The sequence below is a fragment of the Arvicola amphibius genome, chromosome X, assembly GCF_903992535.2.
Source record: "Arvicola amphibius chromosome X, mArvAmp1.2, whole genome shotgun sequence".
Classification (NCBI taxonomy): domain Eukaryota; kingdom Metazoa; phylum Chordata; class Mammalia; order Rodentia; family Cricetidae; genus Arvicola; species Arvicola amphibius.
In genome coordinates, this window is record NC_052065.1 from 110,492,501 (window position 1) to 110,509,051 (window position 16,551).

General features: G+C 47.2%; 1 protein-coding gene and 1 pseudogene across 1 annotated transcript; both read left to right on the plus strand.

Moving 5' to 3' along the window:
- The first annotated feature begins 1,921 nt into the window (after window positions 1-1,921).
- Window positions 1,922-3,182, plus strand: LOC119805217 (annotated as a pseudogene).
- Window positions 3,183-15,569: 12,387 nt separating this feature from the next.
- LOC121677033 (protein BTG1-like) lies at window positions 15,570-16,121 on the plus strand. The gene has a single exon (XM_042054354.1). It carries the CDS (start codon window positions 15,591-15,593, stop codon window positions 16,119-16,121), a length of 531 nt encoding a protein of 176 aa, XP_041910288.1. The 5' UTR covers window positions 15,570-15,590.
- The last annotated feature ends 430 nt before the right edge of the window (window positions 16,122-16,551 follow it).

Sequence of the window (16,551 nt, forward strand, 5' to 3'; positions counted from 1 at the left end):
AAACTGAATATTCAAAGATTATTTCTAAATGTTGATTAGAGGGTTTGAGCAGGCATGCCCTTTTGAGCTCTGCATGTACTCCCCCCCAGTAGTCCTGTATTTCTGCAATGTTTGTGTTTCCTAAGCATTACCCGTTTTTCTAGGCATATGGTGTCTCTGGTCTAGCCAAAAGCATTCACAGTCAGATAGGCTCCTGTGTTTATTTTCTTCCACAAGTCTTCAAAAATCATTTGAAGTCCTCCTTCATTGCACTAAATCACTGTAAATGTTTTGCATATTAAGGATGGGAGAGAGTCAGCAGTTTGGTGGGGGACAAGCCCTTTAGTTCTCTGGATATTGGTGTTCATCTTTCTGAGAGAGCAGAGTTGCATGGGAATATACTTAGACAGAATTCTGACCTGCCTGAATTTCTGAATCACTGTAATCTATGTCCAAAGTATGTGTCTTGAAGCTATAGGAAGCTCCTACCAGAGGTCAAAAGGATTGCATTCCGTATTTGAGAAATGATTAACACTGTTGTCTCTTCCAGAACACTAGAAGCACTATTAGTGTGGTATTATATCCATCTTTCTTTTGCAATGCTAATGTCAGAACTAAGGCCCTCACTTGTACTAAAGATATTGCTGTGTACCATTTAGCTATGTCCCCAAGTGGCAACTGTGAAGATTATGTAATACACCGTTGTCTATCATGTGGATTCTTGAACTGGTGTATAGAATGCTTTTTATTAAAGGCTTTTATTCAACAAGTGATCTATTCTAATGTTCTCAAAGTTTCAAAGTGCTTGGTATCAAGAAGGTGTGGACTTCATGTGGCATACGCATTTTTGGTGTGACTACCAATAGGCAGGATATTTCAAGTGGCCTCTTGAGGCAGAGCAATAGCACAAGCACAAGAGAGCACGTGCAAACTCACAACGAATAAGCACAATTGGCCAAGAAAACCTGTCAGAGGACCAAAAGCACCATAACTAATGGCACACACTCCCAGCCAATCACAATATGCCAGCAGCAACTGCCAATTTCAAAAGGACCAACCAAAAACTTTACTGTGGCTGCTTAATTTCCCTAGCCCCATAAAAATCCTGATCCTTTTACAATAGAGAGCTTCTGCATTGGAATTCTCCAGAGTCTGTGTTGTTGTCTCCATGTCTCCTTATCTCCCTGCCCCCCAGGAACTGGGGGTCACACAACCAGCAGCAACAACTGGCACCCAGCGTAGATGGACCTTTTCCTTTTGCTTGCCTTCTGGGTTCTCCTAATACTCTTTTCTGGGCATTTTCTTTCTCATTTGCTGCCCCTGCTGTTGTTCGCAGAGTGACTCTCCACCAGCCAGCATCTTGAGTTTACCCCCTTTGGCTGTTTTTGGTGAGTTGACCCCTTCTTTTGCTTTTCATTTCCTTGTTTTCCCATTTGTCTTCCTGGTTAGGAACTCTCCATCTATCCTGTTACCTCTACAGAAGTGCTGATCACCCAGGAGGTAGAAGCAATAACGGAGCCTCCAACTGGTCCTTTTTGCCTGGAGGGAGTCCTTCATGTGGACTCCCTCCCTCGAGGACTGAGAGCAACTGATGACTTTTGCCCAGGGCCACTCTCTGGGATTATCTGAAGGTTCTCTTGCTTTATGGGGAGTCCTATTCAGAGTGTAGACTTTTGGACCTTTTCTATCCACTTCTCTCCTGTAACATCCAGTTATGTGACCACCAGTTAAGAGCCATCAGGACAGTGGCCGGTCTCTTAATTCACAGGGAAAGCTTTGGATGTTCGACTGTGGTTGAATCCCCTTTCCCTTCTGGGATTGGAAGTAGATGGCTGCTACTTCCACTAGTTTGGCTGAGATGCAGTTGTTCCTGCTCACCCTGCGTCTTCTGGTCACTTTCTTCTTTGCTGCCCCTCCTCACAGACTTCTCCTGGGGTCCATCATGAATGGTGCCCCATCCTCAGAGGATGGGGTTTTCCTTCTCCACCAGTGTTGCCACCACCCCCTCCCCCAAGTTGGTAAGAGATCTGTGAGTTCCATGTGAGGGCTGCTGCCCTGGATCTTGCCTACTGTTTTTGTTTTTGCCTCTACCTGGCCTCCCACACATATGCAGAGCCTAGAGCAGAAGCTGCCTTATCTGGCCATTTTGCTGAGCCATTCCTACAGTTCGAAGCTGAGGTGGCCTGGGCCTCAGGCTGACTTGCCCTACCTGTCTTGGCCCCATTGAGCCCTGGTGAGGAGATTGCACCACCACATGACTTGTCTCTTGACAGTTGCAGGGTGGAAGGGCCCCTGGCTGTGTTGGGCCCATCTCTATCTTCTGAGGACCTAGCTGGGCCCCTTCCTTCCTCAGTCTCTTCCTCCTCTACAATGTCCTCAAAGTCAAAGCTCAAGAAATGATTTTCCTTCTGTTCAGTGGGTCACTCAGTCAGAGGTTCTGTAGCAAGCATCCTGTAGTGATGAGGGGCCGTTGACTCTTCCTCCCCAGCTGGTCCCCTGAAGACCATATCAGGCCCTCCAGTCCTAGGTGAAAACAGTAACTCCAACTCCTTGGTTGTACTGGGACAGTTCGTAGGGTATTGGCTAGTGATGGCACATCCTCTGGGAGAGATGGACTGAGTCATGGAGGGGGAACCTTGAAAAACAGAGCAGGAATGGTACAGAGAAAAGAGCTGCTCAGTTTTATGGGGGATGAAGAAGCTTGCCCTGACCCAGCAAGAGTGGGTCATGGAGGAGAGGCGTCTGGGCTGACCTCAGGGGAAGGAGGGCAGCCTCAGTGGTAGAAGTGTCGCCTATTGCTCCAAAGTGAAGGAAATGAAGAAGGAAGAAGTCACTTGGAGTTCTTAGTACCACCCAAGGCATCCCAGCCATGACTCAGCATTCCCTGTTCTACTGCACAGCTCCTGCCATAGAGATGCCTGACAGGGAGAATATGCTTGTGGTTAAGGTAGAAGGCCCTTCAAAGTATATCCTGGAGACAACTAACTGATGCACTTCATGTAAAGGCCTGAGTATCTGACATCCAGGAGTGCCTAAGCCCAGGACTCTGCCCTGCTATCAACCCTGTTCCATGACCCTTCCTGTGGCTCCTGGGACCTCCTCCCTCACAAAGGATAACACAGACAGCCTGGCTGAATCATTCAGAGAGTTTGCCCAGCTAGGATCTGCTGCTGGTACCCAGCAAGAGTAACAATCGCTTGTAGCAGGGGGTTTATAGGGGCCTTTCCAACCAGTCATCAGCATCCTTCCCCACTAGTTCTGCCTCCATTGCTGCTTCCCACTTTGACTCAATGGAACTGCTTCCTCTGAAATTCACCTCTCACATTCTCATTGAGGAGGGGACCCCAGCAGGGACAGTTCATCCCTTCTCAAAGCCCTCCCTTCCCCCTAGATACTCACTTTCAATGTCCAGTGTAGTGAGGAGACGAGCAGGCCTGCTTTTCATCCCGCCTGGATCCCACATGCCTAGCTTTACACCCAAAATAACAACACACAAATCGTATTCATTTAAACACTGCTTGGCCCATTAGCTCTAGCCTCTTACTGGCTAATGCTCACATCTTGATTAACCCATTTCTATTAATGTGTGTAGCACCACGAGGTGGTAGCTTACCGGGAAAGATTCAGCATGTCTGATCTGGTGGCTGGCTTCATGGCAACTGACCCAGAGAAGAGAGGCATGGTGATTGCCTCACTTCCCTTCTTCCCAGCATTCTGTTCTGTCTACTCCACCCACCTATGTTCTGACCTATCAGGCCAAGCAGTTTCTTTATTAATTAATCAATGAAACAACAGATAGATAGAAAAATTCCTACATCAGTCCAGGGCAAGGCCAACCACCTGTGTTTGTCACTGAATGAGGAGAGTCAGTGCCAAGTCCAGCATCTGTGGTTCCAGTCCATTTTCGATATGCTTGAATGCTTCTGAGTGCATCCCATACCTGTGGAGTCTGGAGGCCCCAGCAATGTTGTCCTTGTCATCTATGAGCCCTCCCAGCAGCAGCTGGGCCAGGAACAGGCTGGGAGCCATGCAGGGGTGTATGAGGGTGACTGCTGTAGCCAGCACAGCCTGGATAGCCAAGACTGTCGGGGGGTGCTGGAATTGAGACACAGAGGCTTCTTTTCAAGTGGAAGAACAACAACCTTTATTTTGCCCAGAAACCTTTTATACCTCTACTGTGTCTGTGAAGATCCACCAGCCAGAAAGAACACAAACATCCTTGTCAGTTACAGAACACAAGGAAGTTCCGCTGTCAGTCAGGGGGAGTGAGGGCAGCCGGATCACAACAGGTGACCAATACTACCCTGATTCTTGTTACTTTAAGCAAGTTCTCAGACAATGGGCCATGCAGCTTCAAACCCATGACAGTTGGTACTCCATGTTAAAGGCTGTTCTTGACCCCTCAGTTTTCCTCCAATGGGTCTGATGCAGCAGAGACCCAAGCCCATACAAATTTGAAATTTGGACTTAATGTCACCTTTGACCTGCTTAGTGGCAGTGGATAATACACTGACCCTGTCTCACAATCCATGATTGGCTTACATGTCTATTTCCAACAAATGTCTGACCTAGCCTTCAAGGCCCTCAAACTTTGTACACCCAAGGACAATGTAGAGTATTTCCACAGTCTTGTCTAAGAGGCTGCAGAACCATTTCCTGAATTTTTTGACCTGTGTCACCAACACTGTTTAAAACTGCATCCCATCTGGCCCTACCAAGGATATCCTTACTAAATGGCTAACTTGGGAGGGGCTCAACACTGCCATCTGTAATGTTATCATATCTGTTAAAAATGAAAATATTCCTAAGTGGATCTAGGCTGCCTGAGATTTTGACACAGAGAACGGGCCCATTTCAGCCCTTACAGCTTCCATCAATGCCTTGGTTAACACCAAACTTGACAAGGATAACAATTTTGCCCCACCAGACCATACTTGCTGGAGATGTGGACAGTCTGGCCCTTTACATAGGGATTGCCCCAGGGCTCGTCCAAAGACCTAACGCCCTAAATGCCAAGAGGGCTATCATTGGGCACAAGACTGTAAAAGCTCCCAGCGGGTCCTGATATGAATGATAGCCTGGACAATGGCTTCACACTCTTGATGCATGAAGGTGAGTGGTGTGCCTTGGTTTGTAATAGTTTAGGTGAACTGGTTCTCATCCACTCTTTGATTTCAGAAGCATAATAGATGTCATTTAAAAGGATGGATTGCCCCAATACTTTTGTTCTCTCTGTTGAGGTTACTTGAACATCAGTAGAACCAACCTTAATAGAGACTTTGGTGTCTTTGTGAGCTAGTTTGAGAGCATTGTGGAACACCTTTAGGTCCTCTTTTAGAGCCAAAGTAGCAGCAGGGAGTTTCTGTTGCTCATGCTCTGTATGATCAGCCAGCTTCCCAGGACAGTCTATGAAAATTAGACATTCACTGCCTTTAGGCCAGTCAGCAGTCAATTGTGGTACTTGCTGTACTCCCTGACCTAGGAGTTACAGTTATAGATATAGACTGCAGAGACATTGTTGTAAGCAAAAACCAGCAAACCACTTAGAGAGAAAGTCTATTTTAAAGCGATTACTAGGTCCAGTATGGGCACACTAGATAATCATTTCCCTTAGGCCAGATGGCTTGTTGCCCTCCCTATTTTCAAATTAAAGATAAAAATTATGCCACACCATCAAAAATGCCATCACCCAGACTGCTATAGCCTTTACAGATGCCAATCAAACTAATTATGGATTAATAATAATAGGAGTTAATCATAAGGAAAGGGCCTATACCCAACCAAATCCTGGGTCAGTACAACTAGGGGAGATATTGGTAGTACTTAAGGTATTGGAAATGACCCAATCAGAACCCATAAATATTTTTTCAGATAACTGCTATGCCACACAAGCATTCAAAATACTATCTTTTACAAAATTAAAGTCCCAAAAGGACTCCATCTCCAAAACCATGCAAACTATTCAAGACTTATTACAGACAAGAGGACATACCTGGCACATGTCCCATATCAGATCTCATACGGGGCTGCCAGGAATGCAATGACACACAGACTCTGTGATATTACAATACAGAACCTCTTTATTGTAAAAAGGCCAGGTTTTTTTAATGGGATTTGGGAAATTAAGTTGCTGCATACAGATTTCTGGTTGGTCCTTTTGAAACTGTCAGTTGCTGCTGGCATGTTGTGATTGGCTAGGAATGCGTTCATTAGTTACCTCTGACAGGTTGTCTAGGCCCCCTGGGAAATAAGTTTCAAACAACAGGCAGCAGCAACAAGCATGCAACAACTACAACAGGGAAATTACATTTTATTCCTTAATGCATTGCTGACCAGTACAGACAGGTGAGTGACCCAGATATCAGGTTTCATGCAAACCCCATAGTCTTGGACCAAGCTGGAATCAAACATCCTGAGCACATCCATGGTCTGGTGAGTGATTGAGATTCTGTCCTTCAATCCCATCCTAGGACAGATCTATCAGTTGTCACAAAGTCTGATGGGACCCCACACAACTCAACAGTCCTAGCCATTATCATGCTTCAGGGTCTGTCTAGGGTCAATTAGCCTAGGCCTCCCTCACCATCTTAACGATCCCAGGATAAGGTTGGGTCAGACAGTCTGAGCAACAGCCCAGAAAGCTGACTGATGCAGAGTCTCCCTCCTGCACTATCCTCAGATTCCTGGGTCTACACTGGAATAAGCAAGATCACTAAACAGCTGGGCCTGGTGATGGATTCAGACCCCTGCCCTCCTGCATCGTCCCTGCGATCCCATACACAGCTGAGGAGGAGGAGCCTGGTGCCCACCTCAAATGGTGAGTGATCAAGATCCTGCCCTCCCACAGCAGTCTCACACTGCCAGGACCAGCTGATGCCCAAGAGAACACCCACCTGCTCAGTGTGCTGAGTTCCAGAGATCCCCACCCGCCCCTGCCCTAGCTGGGCTCAGTCAGACTGTGCTCCATCCTGGCCTGGTGAGGGCTAGAGATTCCATCCTGATGGAGTCTTGCCAACACTCCGGGTCCAGCTTTGGTTGCACTGCCTGTATTCCTCCTCACACTGGTGAATGACCTGGATCTTTGTTCTCCGTGATTATCCTCAGAGTCTCAGCCTAGTGCTGGTGAAGAGGGCTGCACACCAGCCCAGCATGGTGAGTTCCCAAGAACCTGTCATCCCTGGCCATCCTCATCCTCCCTGGCTTAGCTGGGTCAGTCTGAAGCTCCCCATCACTGGCTGGTGAGAGCTCAAAATCCTGTCCTGCTATTGTTATGTTAATACTCCCATGCCTGATTGGTTTGCACACCCTGGGTGCCAGCCTATCTTCCTCTGTCACTGTTGTGATAAGACTCCCCAGGCCCAGCTTGGTGTGTGAAACCTGTACTCCATGCCATCCTGGTGAGTTACCTGGACTGTTGCCCTCTGAAGACATCTACACAGTCCCAGTCCTTGGATGAAGCAGCATGTATACCAACCCAATACCCTCTCTGATACAAATTCTCATATTCTAAGCATAGCTTGGATCAAGCAGCTTGCCAGCTAGCCAAGCCTGCTTATTGAACCAGACTCTAAGTAGTGATCCCACACTTTCAGGCACACTGATGAACTGCTCAGAATCACTTTACTTTCCCACTGTTAGTATACTTCCTGCCTTATCTCTGATCAGAAATCCTGAATATGCCTGTCCTGTGAGTGACCCAGATCTTTGCCCTCCATTGACACACCTACAGTCCCAGAAATACTGGGATCCAACTGCCTGATAACCATCAAGAGCAGGCTCTCTTCAGCTATTCTAATAATCCCAGAACTTGTGGTCAAGCATCGTGGGCACTAGCCCAGCCCAATCAGTGATCAATACTCTCTTTTCTCTAATAATCCTGAAACTTCCTGGCCTAGCAGTGGTGAGCAGTTTCCCCATCAGCACATCCTAATGAGTCCCCAAGATCCACCTCTGCCTTCACCTTCTGAGGACTCACAGACATAGCTGGGATCATAAGCCTGAGTACCAGGCCAACCTGGTGATTGTCAAATATCCCCACCTAGCTTTACCCTCTTCAAAATCGCAGGCTCAGCTTGGGTCATACAGTCTGACCAGTGGTCAACCATAGTGAGAGATCAATGCTCCCACTCTAGCAGCTTCCTCAGACTTACAGGTGCACTTCCAATAAAGCAGATGTCCAACCAGCATGGTGAGTAACCCATCCCCATGCATCACAATGAGACATTAAGTTTCCCAGTCTTAAAATCAAATAAACAAGCAAAATAAGGGGTGTGTGTGAGATCGGCTGTTCAGGAGCAACTTTCCAAAGTAAGTTATAATTAATTTTTTAATTTCTCATTCAATTTCTCCCTTCACACCTAGAGAAAAAGATCATAAGAAATATTTTTTTAGCAAAATTCATGGTTTTATATAAACCACTGTCTGTGTTAATTGTGGCCTGAGGGATTTGCATCTGTGCTTTCCCTTACAGGTACTCTCTTGACCCCAACAAGACTGTTAAAGCCTTACTGTAAGCTAGCAACCATAGACAACCATGGGGAAACAGAAGAGGAATCTCCTGGTTTCGATCACATGTAAACCACATGTCACTTCTAATTCTATCCCTGTCGGGGCCTGGTTCTAGCCCGGGCCATAAATTATTTCTCTAGACCAGACCCCAACATAAACTCTCTCTCTTGACTGTCATGGAGGAGACAGAAATAAAGACAACTCACATGGCTTAATCTGGAGGGAGATTCTCAATGGTCCCTCATGAAGTCCTGAGTTCACATCCTGAAGAATTCCTCTCATTTATTCCCCCAAACAGCTTTTATACCAACACATAAACTGAGCAGGAAAATACACCAGACCTGTCTCCTAGGTAACCAGGCAAATGCAGACTTGCATCAGCATCTCTATAAGGCATCCTCCAAATTACAAAGAAAGGAGCAACAACATCCTGACCTTTTGTTGGGGCAGTAACAGCCTGTCTGCAGGGCTACGTGACCACCTCAGGTAGGGCCTATGACTTCAGAGCCTGGCTGCCACACCATATAGAAATATGGTCCTACATATCCCCATTATACTGGTACTCTATATATGGTGCGGGAGAATTGTCTGTATTCTGTCAATGATGTATTTTTAATAAAACGCTGATTGGCCAGGCAGGAAGTATAGGCAGGTCAACCAGTCACTCAGTTAAGATGGCTGTGAAGTCATCTGACCTCAGTTAAGATAATGGTAAGGTCACCTGACCACAGTCAAAATGTCAGTAGTCTCATGTTGTATGAAAAAGCCATGATTTTTGAGCTGCAGGGATTTTAATAATAACAGAGACCTAGAGATGTGATCTGCCCTGTCGCTGAGCCGTGATACCACAAGCCACAGCAGAGTGCAAAAGACTAGAAGTTAAAATAGCCTCCTTGTGAATCCGACCAATCTGATGGCAGCAGAAGCAGTGGCAAGGACAGTTTGAGGAAACTACTTCCATTTGCCTGTGCACTGACAGTAGTTAGAAAGCTCCCATAAAAATGGAGCTGTAAGGACACTAGCAGCATGAGGGCAGGAGCTGACAAAGTAGAGCATTAAGGCCTGAGGTTTAAGGGCCCCTAAAAGGTGTCCATCCCAGGGGGAGGCTGGATTGACAGAATGGATGGCTTGCTACCCATAGCTGAAACCATGAAAACAGCAACACCACAAGGCCTATACAAAGACATCTCTCCTCTATAGGCAGGGTGTGAACACTGCAGGGCCTGTAGCAGACCATCCTCTGCCTACAGGTGGAGTGCTAAAGCCTGGCTGGCTCAGAGGCCTCTCTGAGCAGCCTTTTACAGCAGGGAAAGAAAGAAAAAAAAAGGAAAAAGAAAAATCTGAGGGACCCTGGGCTCCCAGTCGCAGGAGGACTGGTCCCAGGTCATCAAAACACCATTTTAGCTAAGGGAAGCAACTAGAGACGAACGTCAGCGAAGGGCTCAACTGTAGCCGTAAAGACTGTGGTTGGGGGCTGTCCCCGTTTCTAGAAACACTAGAATATTTCCGGAAGCTAAATGATAATTCCTCATGTTTGGAGAAATGGTTAAAATGAACAGATGGGGGGACTCACCAGTTAAGAGGTGGTGTGCGTAAAAGTCACACTCAGGCAGAATGGAGAGCTGTTGTAAAGAAGCCTGGTTCTTGAGCCATGGTTCCACGCGTCCTCAGCTGGCCCGCCCGTGAACCATTGCAATACCTATTTCTGAAAACACCCTTCTTGATTGGCCTTGAAATAAAGTTACTAATATGCCTTGAGCAGATCTCTGAGTTAGAGGCCAGCCTGCTCTACAGAGTGAGTCCCAGTATAGCCAGAGCTATACAAAGAAGCCTTGCCTCAAGAAACAAAACAATACCAATAATAACATGCCTTGAGAGCATTAAAAACCATGTACTTAATGTACCACACAGCTAACTCATTCAATCAGCTTTTACATCCTAAGCACTATAGCATATATCTGTGTGCTAGGCTGGGTCAGTAAAGTAAAACTTCCCTTGTAAAACTATCATGAAAGATGTATTCCTCAGTTCTTTCCATGAAAAAAAAAAGGCTTTCTTAGAGAAAGATCAAACACAGGGAAAATTTATTTTAACCCCTAATGGAAAACTGACAGTAACCCAGGGCTATTCCAGAATATTCCTCATAGTCTCATCTGCCATTTAGGTGAAAGAACCTAGGCAACCCTCAACATCAGTACATTCCTGAGTTGGATGATACAGAATTCTCCCCTCTCACCCCTCCCCCACCACGTCTGACTAGCAGTGATGTCATAGCAGGAAGTGGTCTGTGTACCAGTCCAGCCTGGAGAGCTACACAGAACCCCACCCATCCTCACCATAACGACACTCACGTAAAGCAGGCGGGCACCAGCCCAGACTGGTGAGTAAATAAGGACCCATCCTCACAATGCGAGGCCTACCTAGTGTTACAGATTGTGTCACACTGCCAGGCAGAGCTGGTGCTCCACAAAGGGGAATTCACAGGCCATTGCCAGCCAGAGCCATTCTCTTACTCCCTGGCCCACTGGGACCTATCAGATTGCACACCATCTCGGCCTTGTGAGAGCTCAAGATCTTATCCTGGGGTGTCCTTCTAGAACTCCTCGGCCTAGCTTGGCTTGGTTTGAACAGTCTGCATGCCAACCCAGCCTAGGGTAGGATCAAGTCCTCATCTTGCTGAACCATCCTGACAACCTCAGGCCAAATTTGGGGCAAGCAGTTCATTGACCAATCAGGCCTAATGAGTGACCCAGACCCCTGCCCTTATGTAATAGTTCAGACTAGGGAGTGAACACATGATTCCAGGAAGACAGTGTAACTGGGCCACTTTACTGAGTACCCAACATCCCCACCTGCCTATAACAACCACTCAGAGAGCTGGAGCAACATCCCCACCTGGTGAGTGACATAAGAATCCGCTCTAGTACTTTCCTCAGACTCCCAGGCCTAGCTCAGGTCAAGCAGATTAACAAAAGTGGAGTGACCCTTCCCTGCCATCCACAGTCTTTGGCCCAGCTGGTACCAAGGAGCCTGGATACCTGACCAGACTGGTAAGTGATCAAGACCCTACCTGCTTTCCCATTCAGTCCTCACACTTGTGGACATAGTTTGTGGACATACTGTAGTCACGATCCCAGCTTCATTGAATGCCATGAACCTTGCTGATCTGGCCATCACCATACCCCTAGCCACAGCAGGGGTCATGAAGCCTGGCTAGCAGGTGACTGGATTATGACCTTGTCCTCCACACCATTCTCTACACTACCATGCCTACCTGGTGTCACATGGCTAGCATCATATTACCTGCACACCAGTTCAGCCTGGTGAGTTCATATGAATCTTACCTGCCTGAGCCATCTCACAGTTCCTGAATAAGCTGGGACCAATCAGAATATTCCCCATCCCAGTTTTCCTACTAATATTCCTGGATCTAGCTTGTATTTCACAACTTGTACCCTAAGCCAGCCAAGTATGGGATCAAGACCTCCCACCTTATATCATCTTTATACTCCCAGGCCTATTTTTGCTGAAGCTGCTCACTGACCAGCCCATACTAGTGCATGGCCCAGACCCTTGCAAGTCTAGGGAATCCACTACAGCCCTAGGTCCCTTTTGTGGGGTTGAATAGCCAGCCTGGCCTCCAGCACGGTCCTCATATTTTCAGACATAGTCCCACTCATGCAGCTCCGTGTTCACCCAAGACCCTTACTTTTCACAGCTGTATTGATACTCCTTTGCCTATTCCCAAATCACAGACCCATGCCCTGTTGCACCTCTTCAGACTAGGCAGTGGTCTCACAAGTACAGGCAGATTTCAGAGCAGCCCAACCAGGTGTATGACTCTGTCCCTGCTCTTTCCCACCATTGCTACATTTCCAGGACTATCTTGGCTTTAAAAAAAGTCTACAAAAATCTCAGCCCATGAGATACCTAGACTTCGTACTACTTGGCCATCCCCACAGTTCAAGTTCAACCTAGGATCAAATTGCCTCCTCTCCAGCTTACTTTGGTAAGTGGCCAAGACTTGGACACCCCATACTCTAATGATTCCATTGATGTGGGAAAGTCTTCTGTTTGTGTGAATTTCATTCGTTAATAAAGAAACAGCCTTGGCCCATTTAATAAGCCCACCCTTAGGTGGGTGGAGTAGACAGAACAGGAAGAAGGAAGTGAGGTAGATGGCTCAGATAGTCACCATGCCTCTCCTAAATGAGACAGATGCCGTGCCTCTCCTCAGGGAGACAGATGAGATGAAGCTCTGGCCCAAGATGGATGTTAGCTAGAATCTTCCCAGTAAGGCACCACTTCATGGTGTTACATAGATTATTAGATATGGGTTAATCAAGATGTGAGTAAGAGGCTGGAACTAATGGGCCAGGCAGTGTTTAAATGAATGCAGTTTGTGAGTTGTTATTTTGGGGTGTAAAGCTAGCCGTGTGGGATCTTGGCAGGATGAAAAGCAGGCCTGCAGCTCTTCACTACAATTCCATGAGCTCTTTGGGACATGCAATATTGCCACCAGAGGAGACATGAGTGGCCTAGTGATCAAGACCTTCTCTCATGTACCCTCCTCGTGATTAAAGGCTTCCTTGGTACATATAACCTGACCAAGATACCAGCCCAGTGAGTGACCAAGATTCCTCTTTGAGCAGCTTCCTCAGACCCACAGGTCAAGCAGATCATTGACCAGCACTTCCTGGTGAGTATCCCAGCCACTGTCCTCAATGTCAACCCCAGAGTCCAAGGTCAGCAGGGTCTAAGCAGCTCAAGGACCAGCACAAACTGCAGAAAGGTCAAGCTTCTGCACCTGCCCTTCATATTCACACTACCAGGCCTCGCAGTGGTCACAAAGCCTGGTGAGTTCCTACAAACCTCACTGGCTATCGCCCTCCTCCCAAACCTGACCTAGCAAGACTCGATCAGATTGTATGTCATACTGGTCTGGTAGGACTTGAGATCCTGACCTCTCAGTGTGGCACTAATACTCTGTGATAGCTTGAGTAGCAATGGCTTCACTCTAGCCCAGCCTGGGGAATGATCCAGACCCCTGTACTTCCAAGAACATAGACCTCTGTACTTCAAAGAACATCACCACATCCCCAGGCCTAGAATGGCTGCAGCAGCCTGGGCACCTGTCCTGGTGAGGGAGAAAGACCCTGCCCTCATGCCCCAACCTCACACTCCTTGGCCTAATTCAGAGCAAGGAGCATACAGGCCTGCCAAACCTGGTTAGTGACCAAGAATGTTGTCCTCCTGCCTCACCCTAGACCAGAAAGTGATCTTAGAATCCCAGGCATACTGTGTACCAGACAAGACTGGTAAGTGACACAGAACCCTGCTATTGTACAACACTCCCACACTACCAGGGATATCACAAGCCACATAGCCTGCACCCAAGCCAACTTCTGTGTCCCTGAACTCTGTCTTCCCTTGTCATCCCCATAGTCGCAAAGCTGTATTGGACCAAGTCACCTAACCACTGGTGTGCCTTGGGTTCACCAATATGACCAAACCAGACTACCTCATGAGCATCACAATCCAAGACATGTTTACAACAAACAGTGTGGGCAGCAGCAGGTCTCCCTCAGGGATTAGGAGCCTTTTGTACCACCCAGTCCTCACACAGCCAGGCCTAGCTGAGCAACTTGCCCATGAGCACTGACGAACAAGAGCCCAGTATCCTGCCTTTGTCATTCTCACAGGCCTGGCTTTTGTTCTTACAGCCTGACCAACAGCAGAGCCTGGTCAGTCACCAAGAAATCCCCGTCAATGCCTTAGTCACACTCCCACCGCTAGTTAGATTCAAGCAGATCCCAAGGCAACACTGTCTACTGAGTAACTAAGACCTAGCTCTTGTTGGGCCAACTCCACAGTCCCCAACACATCTGGGGTCAACCAACCAGGACACTAAGTCAGACTGTTGAATTATCAAGACTTTGTAATACCACATCATTCTCACATCTGAGGTCTAATTTGGACTTAGCCCAGTCTGGTGAGGAATACAGAAACCCGTCTAAATTCACCATTATCATGTATCCATTCCTAGATAAAGTCAGTCTGGGCACTACCCCTGACTGGTAAGATCCTGATACCCTTACTGCCTAAGACACTGTTTTCTAGCTCAGGCCAATAAGACTCTGTACCATTCCAGCCTGGTGAGACCTGGAGATCCAATCCTTCTGCTGGCATACGAATCCTCGCAGCTCTAGCTTCTATCATACAGCCTGCTCCAAACCAGCATCTTGAGTGACCAAGGCCCAGCTGGGTGAGGGGAACAACTCCGCAGCCTTAACAGGTAAGTGATAAAGACCCTGCCCTTGTACACTGTACACCATAGCTGGGATCGCAGCACTTACAAGCCAATCTTGACCTGCTGACTCACCCATAACCCCACCTATCTGCAACATTAACACAATTCCAGGCCTAGCTTGAGCTACATCCTTTTGTGCTAACCACACAGTCCCAGTGTGAAGTTGGACCAAACTATTTGTTCATTAGCTTACCCTGGTGCATGATCAAGACTAAGCTCTTCCCAACCACACAAACCACCCAGTACTGGTCGGGATCAAGTAGGCTGTGGAGAAACAGCCCTGTATTAGTAATCAAGGACATCCACTCCCGCACCATGCCCATATGCCCTTCCCAGTTCTGGCCAGGCAGATTTCCCATCAGCCCCATCTAGCAAGTGCTTTTCACTTCCGTACACTCACAGGACAAGATACGTACTCTATGTGCTAAGCCCTGTGCTCAGTCCGTTTAAGCATAATGTGCCATTAAGAATGTATGTAATTTTGCCTCTCAGAATTGGAATTACAACTCTTGAGATACTTGGAGGCTTCCAAGCGGGTGATAGAGGTGGCTACAGAGGTCAAAGTGATGTGGCCAACTGTCTCTCTCCTCTCGTCTCTTGTCTGCACTGTGACTTCTTTCTTCTGAAAGAAATGTTTTGTAAAAAGCCCCCAGAGTTAGTAACTGCCCCTTGGCATAGCTTTCTCTAGATCACCATGTCTTGGCAGAAGCATGGGGTGGCCACTCTCCCTTCAGCGCCACACTGCTGAGCTCTCTGCCACTCCCGGCATCCCTTCTGTACCCTTGCAGCCACCATGATAGGAGAAATCTGTGCTGCTGTGAAATTTATCTCCAGCTTCCTCAGCATCAAAGGCCTCAGGAGTGAACAACAGCTGCAGACCTTCAACCAGAGCCTGCAGGAGCTGCTGGCACAACATTACAAACACCACTGGTTCCCAGAGGAGCCCTGCAAGGGATCCGGTTACAGGTGTATTCGCATCAACCATAAGATGGATCCTCTCATCGGACAAGCAGCCCAGCGGATTGGACTGAGCAGCCAAGAGTTGTTCAGGTTTCTCCCATGTGAACTCACACTCTGGGTTGATCCCTATGAAGTGTCCTACCGCATTGGAGAGGATGGCTCCATCTGTGTGCTGTATGAATCTTTGCCAGAAGGAGAGGGTTTTCAGAGCATCACTGAACAGCAAATGCTAAACAGCAGAATGGGTTACAGGGAGGAGATTCTCTGGCGAAGACCAATCCCAATTCAAACCTACAATACCAATACGATGACTGTATGGGGTCAAGGTATAGTCAGTACAGTCTACGGATGGGTCATCTTCTAATGGACAGATAAATATGATTTTTGTTTTGGGTGGGATCCTCTTGGGATGGATTTTGGAATTTAAGCACTGAAGACCTAGCACAAGATGGAGTATAGAGAGGTAATATTTTTAAGTGACTTTGCTATAGTTTGGACAGTACCATTTGATGAGTTTCTAGCCTGTGAGTCAAGGATAAAATCACTTTATTTGCAAGGCAGTGAAGTCAAATGTTCGTCCAAGTTTTACCCAGACTTTATAACTATATTGTCACATCAGTTCCTTTAATAAAAAAAGTATGTTTAATTTAATCTTATATTTATGTGTTTGACTGATTTGCTGAAGGTATGTCTGTTTGCCACTTGTGTAGTGTGCTGTAAGGAGTCAGAATGTGGAGGTGGATTCCCTGAGGGTGATGGGAACCAAACCTGGGCCCTCTGTTAGAACAGACACG

Excerpts from the sequence above, each read along its gene's own strand:
- LOC121677033 (XM_042054354.1), top strand. The coding sequence starts at position 15,591 with ATGATAGGAGAAATCTGTGCTGCTGTGAAATTTATCTCCAGCTTCCTC.